This window comes from Typopeltis vanoorti, chromosome 14, assembly GCF_054136105.1.
Source record: "Typopeltis vanoorti isolate ZY-2024b chromosome 14, IOZ_Tvanoo_1.0, whole genome shotgun sequence".
Lineage (NCBI taxonomy): Eukaryota > Metazoa > Arthropoda > Arachnida > Uropygi > Thelyphonidae > Typopeltis > Typopeltis vanoorti.
In genome coordinates, this window is record NC_143562.1 from 6,970,369 (window position 1) to 6,982,778 (window position 12,410).

A 12,410-nucleotide genomic window follows, 5' to 3' on the forward strand; every position below is an offset into this window, starting at 1 on the left:
GCCATATTCTGCCTGTTCTGAGGGAATGAACACCTGAGTGTACAGGCGAAAAAACCCTCTACCTCAGTATGCGACCGACTAACTCACCTTTCTTCGAAATAGACCATATAAAGGTTACTTAGGTCATGGGTCTTTCCGAACAAATGGCTTCGTCTATACTGATAATAGACGTTCTATTTTAGACCTGTAATTCAGCAAAGAAAAAGTGTAAAGAAGGGAATTTGCTAACTAGGAAATGAATATTTTCTGCTTCATTGGACTTATTTGTTCGTGAATCATCGTCAGGGAAATGTTAGTTCAAAAATGCTGGGTCTTTACATGAATGTCTCTAATAATTTTTTTCTGTTTCATATTAACATAAATCTTCCGAGGATGATTACAATCTGTATACAGCCAGTTTTAATCATCCAACAGACTTTTTCAATTTCATTTTCGTTAAAATATATAATCAGCTAACAACTTTTTATTCCCGTATACGGGGGGTAGGCGAGGCCATTTAGCCCTAACTTTTGGAGACTGAGTGGGCAGTTCAATCTCCACTGGTACCAATCAGAGATAGATGGCCAAGGCTATCACTAATTAAGCAGTACACAGTGAAGAGAGACGGCTGAAATGTGCCGCCATCTCGTGGTCCCTAACCCTAACACAATATATTTAATGTCTCAAATAATGTGGGTTCTACGGTCGATTTTCTTGAGTTTACGGGACGAAAAACCCGCTTGCCCGTGCCAGAGATCGACTAACTCGGGAACCGGTCGAAAAAAGGCTTAGTAAAATTTCCTCTAGTCGGCGACTAGACTCGAAACCAAGTCTTCCTTCGTGCGGCCAAGCGCGATGGTGTGCAAACGCCACATCCACTGAGCTACACAGGTAGTAAAAAAAGTGAGTTTAGTACAGCTCTGAAATAATCGTCTCCCGAAGGGCTGTGAAAAAGCTAACGTAAGTTACTGAAGATATTCAAATACCGTATTGTACAGTGCAATGCAAAATACAAAGGATAATACAATACAGCATTGAAACAAAAAATAATACACATGGTCATATCAGTAGATTTCTCAGTGAAAATGAAGATCCTTCTATTATTGAGGTTACTGGAGATGGGGAGGAGGTTAATGAAAATGAATTAGTCTCCAAAGTATCAAAATTCAAGCAGATCATCAGAGAGACGATGCGGGATTACAGAAGGTCGAGAGACGTTTAATGAGCATAGTGAGAAAAAAAGAAAGAGAAAAAACAAGAAAAAGGGAAAAAAAGAAAACCAATAAAATAATAAATAACAAAGCACGGAAACAGGTAAGTCAAGAAGTAACGTAAATCAGATGAGTCACGATGTTTGTATGAAGGAAAAAGTTATTTGGTATGGTGACTCTATAATAAAACGTGCTATTGATGAACGAGTTACGACTTCGAGTTTTCCAGGTGAGAAAGTTAAGAATTGAAATGAAGCGATTCAAAAACTGAAAAGAAAATAAATGAGATCGTAATTGTCTTAAGTACTAACGACTTAATTAGCCAGAAGTTCCGAATGAAAGAGGACTTGAAAGAATTGGTGGAAGAGGTGAGAGAATGAAGAGTGAGAAAGAGAAAATCGTCAGCATTTTACCTCAATATGATAAAAATGAATTAAGAAGGGCTATCATGGGAAACGATTCGATGCTTAGGCTATGTAGAATGGATGCATGTAAGTTTTTGGATATGTGGAGTGAGTTTAAGGGAAGATTGGATTTGTATAAGAGGGACGGACTGCACCTGAATGCGCTTGGTATTAGGAGTCCTGAAAAACTAATAACTGGTATGAGACCTATCGCAGAGAGTCAGGGAAACTAAATTATAAAGCGAGCAATGGTGAGTGGATGAGCGACAATCTAATATAACTGTGTTAATGACGGGAATGAGCATTATCATGGAAATTGCGACGGGGACAGAAATTTCAACTTTCTGTTCGTCAAGTTTGGACCCATCAAACGTCTGCCACGATGTCTACATGCACAAGACGCTAGAGAAGAATAGAGATCTGTAAGTTGTCCAACTGTGTCATTCAGAATGCAGACAAGAGTACACAAATGAACATGCGGATAGATTATTATGTCTGTAGACGAATGCTAGGAGTATCAGAAACAAAGGGATTGAGTTTGTTGCCTTAGTCAATATGTTCGGACCGAAGATTGTAGGCATTATTGTGACCTGGCTGTCAGAAGCAAACGTACTAACTAGTATTGAGTGGAAAGAGTACACTATTTTTTAGAAAGGATAGAGAGGAGAGGAGAGGAGGGCGCATGCTGCTAATGATATCGGATGACTTGAATCCAGTGAAAGTTGAGACTTATAATTGTAGTAATACCATTAACAGTATTTCGTGTGGCAGTGAATTTGAATCCATCTGGTATGAGGTGTAATTTAACAAGATCAATTATATAGTGGGGTATTCCTACAGACCTGGTGGATCCGTTGCTAGTGATGAAAAAATGCGTTACGAAATACAAAAGTGAGTACAAAAAGAGTAATCATAACGGGTGATTTTAATTATCTAAATATTGATAATGTACTAGTAGAATCTCACAAGAAGAATGGAAATGCATTTATTTAGCTGTTCCTGACAACTTCCTCAAGCAGCATGTGACAGAAGGCACCGAGGTCAAAGAGTGTTAGATTGGATTATAATGTCAGAGGGCGTTCAAGTTAAAGACGCAGCTATTCCGTCTCCCGTTGGTGACAGTCATCATGTGGTACTCACTCTGGAGGCGGCTAAGTTTATGAATGTTCCATTCAGAAAAGGATACATGCTGAACTACAAAGCAGGAAATTGTGACCAACTGAGAAATATACTGAGTTCAGTGGAATGGGATCGGTTACTGGATGGGAAGAATATCGACACTCCACTACATATCGGCCTGTCTCTACACGGCTTCTCGTTGGACAGTGATCCTATTCCTGATAGATTGTCGGAGAACTAGAGTTACAACTCTTAGAAGAGCAATGTGGATTATCTTTTCACTGAATGAACACCTCGAGTAGCTCATCTTTTGAGAAACCAGACAACTCTGCTCTTTTCAAAACCGCGATTCCAGCAATACGGACAAGCCAAATAAGCCCTTCATCAATCCGAATGATCCTTTGTTTGTTTTATTGTAATCAACACTATTGACGATTACTGACAAGCAGTAATCTTACATAGTTGATTGGAATGTTTACAACAGTTTACGTACATTAATAATAAATCAGTTTCTCTTATTAGAATTGCCGCATCCAAAAAATGCGTTGTATGGTAATTATTCGAAATAAATAAATAAAAATAAAAACAATCACCAAAACCCCTTAAAATCAGGTAAGCATATAAAGTACATCTGAACATGGACGTACATAAGTCCCATAATGCATCCGTGTTATTTCTCGTTTTTTCTAGAAGTGTTTCCGCATTGCCTAGTACGACTGGCATATTATGCTATGCAATTCATTCGTTTTATTTTGGAAAAAATAAATAAAAAAAACAATTAAAGAGATCTCTACTACATTCATACACTACAGATCTTATTTCAGTCAGACATATAAATCTATTTCACTACGTCTTGAGGAAAACAGACGCGACATCTCCTACAAAAGAACCCGAGCGAGCGTCCTCTCCAGTCATGTTCTTTCCTCCGCCAACTCTAATCTTGAAGAGCGTCAACACCAAATCGATTGGGATCACACGTCAAATTTGTATATATGCAACGATGAGTTTGAAAGAAAGACGCATTGCAGAATCTAAAGAAATAGTCCTGGATCCTTCCCACATGAACAGCAATCTAAGTAAAAGTTTGCCTGATTCCCATAGCGCAGTAATCCAATACTGGCGCTCTAAAATCAGCTGTCACTCACATTAAACTCACGCTAACAATAGCATACGGTCTCTAATTCAAATGTGACTGTTGCTGTTCTTCTAACTCTTTTGTGTTAAACTGAAGAGCCCATTTGTTTAACGTATTAGTTTTTGTAAGATTTTAGTTATTTTTTACTCACCTGAAGAAGTCGGAACTCCGATGAAACTAGTTGTGATTCATTAAAGGTTTTTATTATACTCCTCAGGTTCTAGTCAGTATAATTATTAATTCTAAATAAATATATATATATATATATATATATATATATATATATATATATATATATATGTATATATATATATATATATATATATATATATATATATATATATATATATATATATATATATATATACACATACACAGCTATAACCTTGGCAGCACATGTTGTCAGGATTATGATAGGGTCATGATAAGGAATTTTCTAGCATACAAACAGCATACCAAGAATATCAATTAGCCTCAGGTGCCAAACTAAACATACATAAAACCACAGGATTGTGGTATGGGAAATAGATAAGTCCAAGACAGAGCTCACTGTAGGAGAGCCAGTTAGTTTTTAGAAACAGATCTTACTTTCACAAACTAACGTTTGTTTCCTAAGTGAATTACCAGGTATTTGGTACCCTCTGCAGACCAATGGACAGACACATAGGTGTTGGCCCGACTTATCTATTTCCCATACCACAATCCTGTGGTTTTATGTGTGTTTAGTTTGGCACCTGAGGCTACTTGATATTCTTGGTATGCTGTTTGTATGCTAGAAAATTCCTTGTCATGACCCTATGATACTCCTGACAACATGTGCTGCCAAGGTTATCGCTGTGTATGTATGAATGTGTGTGTGTGTGTGTGTGTGTGTGTGTGTGTGTGTGTGTGTGTGTGTGTGTGTGTGTGTGTGTGTGTGTGTGTGTGTGTGTGTGTGTGTGTGTGTGTGTGTGTGTGTGTGTGTGTGTGTGTGTGTGTGTGTGTGTGTGTGTGTGTGTGTGTGTGTGTGTGTGTACATAGTGTCGAACCAATCACAACACGAATCCTTATCTCGTACCCAACCCACAATTCGATATGCGAACTAAACAAACAAACAACATGACGTCCCACACACACAGATGTTCCCCAGAAACATTCCAAACATTCCAAACCCATGACGTCATTCACACAATGACGTAATCATCTCAACAACCAATGACGTCACAATTGCTTATCTTTCTTTATTTTAATCTTGTTCTTAGTGCCCGGTATACTACTTGACATGTATACAGTAATCAGCGTTTGAGGCATTGGGAAATGGACAGACATTAATAGGAAGGAAAGAAAAATAAAAAATTAAACCGTGTAATAAACTAAAAATAGCTCTGTTATCGTTGAGAAATCTAAGAGAGAATGAAACGTCAACCATTTTACAAACTGAAAAAAGCAGAGGTTCGAAGATTACAATTACTGCTATCGTTAATCATTATCGTTTTCAGCATATAAAAATCGAACCACCCGAAAATACGTCCACGTTTGTTTCAACGACAGCTCAAGGTTTTTTACAGTACTTTCGAGCGCAACAGTCAGCCACATTCTGGTCACTATGGTGTTCATATAACAATATCTTTCCATGATGTGTACATCCACAATTTTAAAAAAATTCCACAATGGCTTTTGATAGAAAAGTGCCAAATTCTGCAACGCAAAAAAAATCGAGTGAATACTATCGTTCTTATAAGTAAACCTGTCAAAATATGGAAGAGAGAAATTTCTTCTGTTTATTTATTTATTATGTTTTGTTTTTTGTTAAATAAATCAAATAATCTAATATAGCATTCTTTATTGAGGTCAAAGTAACTGAATCATTTAATAATTGAACAATACTGTTTCATCACATAAAATTTAGTGCAATTTTACAGAAAACAGAAGCTCTCAATTATCTTCACATATTACGATTTCCATCTCCATTTGATTAACGATCGCAAAAACAATGACTACCTCTGCAATGGCCAAGTTGGTTTCTTGTCTGTTCACAAAAGTCTCGGCAAATGCGTCTGTAATGGGGACAACCATGATCAGCATAAACAACAGCAACTGAAATTGAACAAAAAATTTCCAACACATTACACAAATAGGACTGTGTTTTGTCCGAGAAAACTATTTCCTATGTTAAACACATTTATTTGCATAATGATTGTGGTATCTATTTATTAGCATGGAATTCTTTCTGATCATAATCTAATGTGAAAACTTTTTTTTTAAATAGATATGCAATCACGCTACGTCCTATTTTGGTATATGTGTTTGTAAAGTGTACTCATTTTGACCTACTACCACATTGCATAATGGAAGGATAAAATAGCTTTGCGAAAAACATTTTTGAACAATGGAATGGTCAATATCAAGTTTACTTGCATAAAGCTTAACAGGAACTCAGTAGAAAAATACCTCTGTAATTCTCACATTCAGAGGCTGTCAGGATCAACTGTTCACTTTGTGACAAGTTGTTGAGAAGTCATGAGAATATAACAAAGATCTGTATTTAAGTTTTGTAGATCTAGAAAAGGCATGTGACAAGGCCAAGAGAGAAGCTATTCAAAACGCTGCGATTGAATGGTGTTAATGGGGCATTACATCAAGCAATACTTAGTCTTTATTTGAATTTGAGTTGTAAGTCACCAGTTAGAATTGACAGAAGTAGAGAAAGATGGTTTAATGTTCAATCTGGTGTCAGACGGATATACATTATCCCGTGGGTTATTCGTGGTCATGGTGTATATAGATTGCATTATGAAGGAAAGTGATTTTAAACCTGATATCAAAATTTAGAGATGTTAATGTTAGCTCTTTGCTTTATGCGGATAATGTTATACTTCTGAAAAAATTAACTACAAGTCTGCAGGACTTCCTGACTAAATTGAATAACTGTTGTAATAGATATTGTATGAAGGTCAACAGTAACAAGACAAATACAATGAAAATAAGCAGAAGCATTGAAAATATCAACCGCATTGTGAAGCGAGAACCTATAGAACAAGTAAAATATTTCAGCTAGTTAGGGACGATTTTTAGTGAAGATGGTAAATTAAATATGGAAATGGACAACAGAATCAACAAAGTTGATATGGTAAGACGTCATTTGAATAAATTCATATGGAATAAGAGAAAAATTAGTCGGAACACTAAATTAGCTGTATACAAGACAGTGTTCAAACCAGTTTTAACTTATGGATCTGAGAGCTGGGTCAGAAGTAAAACATTTGACCAAAGACTAGAGACCACAGATATGAGAGTCTTGAGAAAGATTAGAGGCGTGAACAGATGACATCAATGGCAATGTTATATTAAAAACGAGGATATTAGGAAAGAACTTGATATTGTTAACATCCAGGTATATGTTAGTAGAACTAATCTTAGATGGTATGGTTATGGTCACACAAACAGAATGGGAGAGAAAAGATTAGCAAAACAAGTGTTCTCTGCCAGGTTAGCAGGAAATAGACCCAGAGGAAGACCAAAATATAGGTGGATTGATACGGTATAAAGTGCCTTAGAAAATAGAAATATAAGATCTGATAATGTTGGAGTAACAGATAACAGATTGATTTCGAGGAAATTTGTAGTTAGGAAGTTAGTAATGATGTAAATTTTTCATGTAGTACTATTATATTATCCTTCACACACCGCCTTGAGAGTACATTTCAGGAATTTCATGATGATGCATTAAGTTAACAACAAGAAGTACAAAACATAAGAAAAGGGATGCATTTTAGTCAGACAGCAAATTTAAATATCTTGAAAGGTTTCAAATTGGTGAGCACGTCCGGAATATCAGATTTTTGGACGGATAGTCTAGTTTTGAGTGCTGATTTATCCGATGTCTCTTTAAAATTCACTTAATGAAATGTTCTACTTGTTAAATATTTATCTAGCTTAAAAGGTTACTGGAAGACTGAGAATTACAAAACTGAGGACAGTTAAAAAACTGCTGCCGACTACTCGAATAAATTACTGTTCAAATATTGTTGCTATGGGCAACAGTCTCATGGCTCTGACATCTTATATTTATTACGAAATCTGTACAAAGTGTATTCAAGAAATGAATCTACAACTGCAATGTTCATGATTATTTTCTTGTCAGTTCCTGATAATGGGATGCATATAAACCACAAAGAAACCAAATTGTATTAAATACGGAGTAATTACTTCGAAAAAGAGCTAAATGAATCAAGCAGTGACACCACAGCGGTAAAAAAGTAGAAAGTGTAGAAAGAGCCATCAAAAGCCTGAAATGTAGAAAGGCAGCTGCAGTAGATGATATTCGACCAGAAATGATCAAGTATGGAGGTATAAAAGTCGCACAGTGGCTACACGGCATAGCTCAAAAGGCATGGACAGTGGGACGAATTCCAGATGATTGGAGTAGAGTTCTCATAGCACCTATACGTAAAAAGAGAAATAAAACTAAAACTGAATGTGAGAATTAAAGAAGTATTTCTGTACTGAGTGTTCACGTAAGATATATGCAGGCATACTGGAAAAACGGTTGAGAAGGATTGTGGAAGAGAAGCTTGGTGAAGGCCAAGCCTATATTCAGGTCGAATATCGCCTACTCCAGCTGCCTTTCTACATTTCAGGATTTTGATAGTTTTTTCCTACATTTTGTACTTTTTTACTGTCACTGCTTGTTTCATTTAGTAATTTATCGAAGTAATTACTCCGCTCTTCAAGGATATCTTTTTCTCCAGTTTTGCTGTCACGTTTATCATCTCTAATTCCTTTTACAGCACTCTTTCCTCCATTTCTGAGCTTTTTGTTCAACAGCCTCCAGAATATTTTGCCACGTTCATGATATTTATTTTCCATGTCCTTGCAAAGTCTTCCCATGACTTTTGTTTAGCTAGTTTTACACAGTGTTTCGCTTTCTTACATTTGTCTCTGTATTCTCTAAAAGCACAAACTGTCTTATCTGCCAGGAACTTTTGATATGCTTTCTTCTTTTCCTTCATTGCCTCTTTAACTTCCTGTGTCCACCATGGAATTCTGATTTTTGTATCCTTGCAGAAAACCCCAACACATGCCTCTGTAGCTGAATCAGTCAATGTTTATTTCAGGGTATTCCCCCGAATCCCAAGGTTTGATTCATGTTTTCAACCTCTTTTATTTATTCTTCAATAATTTTTGTATATTTTTTCTATAGTTCACATCTGAGAGATGCTCAACTTTTATTTGCTTTAAAACTTTCTTGAATGTTCTTCTTTTCAATATGAAATTCAATTTTATCCTGCTCAAGACTAAATGGTGATCACATCCAATTTATTCCATTTTTAAGTTGGAACAATGTGTTAGTAAAAACTAGTCTCGGTTCTGAGCATACATCCAACAGGTATTTGCCATTAATATTAGCTTTTTCCATTAATGTCAGAGACATACAAAAATATTTTTGTATCTCTGACTATCATTTCCAATTCTGCTCTTTAGAACCCAACAATGACCACCTTTTTATTTTCATTGTGTCAGTTGCTTTCTCTAAAGCCTCAAAAAATTCTTCCACTTCTACGTTAGTAGGACTTTCAGTAGGACCATAGGCACAAATAAGTCTCATTGTCCAGTTACTTATTATTATGATATTTGCCCACATCACTCTACTTGAGACTGCCTGTGACTGAAGAAGCTATTTAGTGTTGAACACTATTGCTACTCCTTCTTTTCCTTTATTGTCATTGCCTGAGTATAACATTTTGTATTTATTGCTCAGAAAGATCTCATACTTTTTTGTTTTAGTCACCCCCTATTATGTCGATCTGGTACTTCTCCAATTCCTCAGCTAGCTTCATTTCTTTGCCATTCAGGCTTCTTATGTTGATAGTACCGATCTTTAACTATGGTGACGTTGAGTTGGGGTGTGTTTCAGGATTTGCTCCAGTCGTTGACATTTTGCTGTTCACCCTGGTTCTTGGCGAAAACAAAGGGGGCCTTTTTTTACCGGGCGAAGCGCCAGCCGTCATTAAATTCTGTCACGTTGTACCATAATTTTTTTTGTGAATTAAGCCAATAAGAATACAATTTGGTCGGCTAAATCCCAAATTGCCAGCCCATCCTCGTTCGTTCAGTATCCAGGTAGACACATAACAGGGTACATCACGAGAAGGTGAGGATTAGACATTAGGTCAGAGGCCTTGGTTCGTTCTCCGCATTCGTTTTAAAGGCTACGTGGAGGTCTTCTCCTCTCAGTAATACAGCTTTGACCCTTAAGCACCCAGTTAACTTAAAGCGTATGTATTAAATGAACAAATATTGTAAAATTACAACGTCTACGATAATTTGATACTTTGTTAAATACTCCGTATTTGACATTAGGATACGTGAATAGTTGGATTAACGAAAGATCGGCAAAAAAAGTGAGCTTAGGTGTAAACAAAATCATTAAAACACCCATCTTCGGTTAATGTAAGAGAACAGTTAAATTGTGAATCACACACCAGTAGAACACTTAGTTGAATTTAAGTTTTAGTAATTGTTTTATATATATTTTATTAATCTAGAGCGTCATTAATATATGCTATGAACAATTTGAATTTATTTATTAATTTACTGGCCTGATTGGCCGAATAGTTGACATACCTGCTCTTCAACAAAGAGGTCGCAGTATCGAATTCCGTCGTGGGCATGTACGTTTGTGAATGTCTTTCGGTGCGGAATAAATTTCATCGCTTGGTGCAAAACCACCACCGTCCTGCTTATTGTGGACCTGAAGTGGCTTAAAAAGTTTCCTGTTTGGTCTCTGTGTGGGATTTCGGTACTATGTAAAATATAAATTTTAAAAAATATATATAAAAGTGAAAAATATGAGAAAACATTATTATCCCACCGACGGTTCAGATGTATTATAGTCGTATTAATAAGCTTTAATGGGTGGGATTATCCCATAGAAATTGGGCTGAACACCAAAAAGGTATATGAAAGAAACAAAATACTAAAAAGTGTAGCGAGTTTTTGTGCAGCTCTACTTTAGTGGTGAAATGTATGCGAAACAGTAATAAGTTGATTCAGCGTATCGAATTAGTTTTAAAGTTTACACTGTACTTCAACTCTCCTTTCGTATTAATAAACATACTGATTAATATATTTAACTGTTATGCATTCAGCTTGGATACTGTGGAAGGAGAGAATTCTTGCACGCGATTATTTGATGTACTTACCCAGCAAGCACGCAGCCAGAATGAAAATGATCACTGCTTTCATGATTCTCTACAGAAAAGATCTCACTGTTCTGAAATGTAAATGAAAATTATTTAAGAATCGTTCTACTTAACTCTAAAATTGCTGCTTGCCTGCTAACAATTCTTCTGGTTAATAATTCCAAAAAATACATCAAAATAAATTGCATACCATTATCATTGGCAAGTAATATTAGTAATCAATCCAGATATAAGCTATTTTCTGCAAGAAAGTTCTCATCTCATTGAGCTCAAAGATAAAATTCAGCACTGATTGTCTTTATATACTTTTCGAATTCTGCTATTTCTGTATTAAGTGTGTTCTGTCACTCTTACCAGCTTTCTTCCTTCTTCTTCTCCAACCTACACTAGTTCATGACCCATTACGTAATCATCTTCTTAAATTTAGTACCAGTCTGAATTACTTATCACGGAAAAGTGATTTGACTCCGTATTAAGCATGTCGTCAGTGAAATTATGTTCTGATTCGGTGTGTCTACACGTTTTTTTAGTCTTTTAGAATTAAACAAAACTCGAAGTTTCCATGAATCAAAACTTTGCTACCAAAATGAGATCTGATTTATGCTTTATGAGATCGCATCATGCAGAACGAAATGGAATCCTTTATACAGTTAATTTTTTCAATCTGGATAGGATTAGAACTCAATTCGTCTTTCCATCAGAAGGGAATCGTGGGAAGTACGTGCACTGAGATACGGAGGTCGTAATTATTGTTCTGAATTACGAGCAGATCAGCTACTGATCGATTCTTCGAGAACTATAGGAATCATAGAGAACAGAATCCAGATCTTTCTAACCAAAGAGGATTCATACCGACTGAACTAATAGAGACGTATGTGGAACAACCGAGTATTCAAGGAGTTATATTCCATTATATTTTTATGAATAGCCAGACACTTGCGCTAGAAAAGAGTTAATTGAGGCAATTAAAGTTTTATTTATGTAAAGGTATTGGATAACGACAAGATAAATCTTTGTACAAATCAACAAGCCTCTGTAGTTCACCCATATATCGAGGACGTTGCTTTTTCATTCCGTGAAATCTGGATTTTTATTACGCAAAAAGGGTAACTGGTCAAATAAGTGGATCTTATTTCAGATACAGCATCCTCTTAAACCATTATTATTATTTTATTACTAATATTGTAAGAGAATATACTTCGGAGTGTTTCTGCGGAAATTCTCTGATGCTAGAATAACATCCGTCTGCGCGGTTAGCTTAGTGGCTGTGCGCTTCGCAACTATATGCCTGGGGAAGGAGTGTCCTAGGTTCGATTCCCGTCGGAGACGCGAAAAGCTCAAGGATTTTCATACCAAGTTAGCTGGTCTTAGAGGCGGG

The 12,410-nt window shown here is 36.1% G+C and overlaps 1 protein-coding gene across 1 annotated transcript; it reads right to left on the bottom strand.

The window, feature by feature from the left end:
- Nucleotides 1-5,655: 5,655 nt before the first annotated feature.
- Nucleotides 5,656-11,110, bottom strand: LOC150099145 (uncharacterized). Its single transcript, XM_090403384.1, has 2 exons — nt 11,033-11,110; nt 5,656-5,924 (listed from the first exon to the last, which is right to left on the bottom strand). The coding sequence occupies exons 1-2, from the start codon at nt 11,073-11,075 to the stop codon at nt 5,803-5,805; spliced, it is 165 nt and encodes a 54-aa protein (XP_090259510.1). The 5' UTR covers nt 11,076-11,110; the 3' UTR covers nt 5,656-5,802.
- Nucleotides 11,111-12,410: the final 1,300 nt, after the last annotated feature.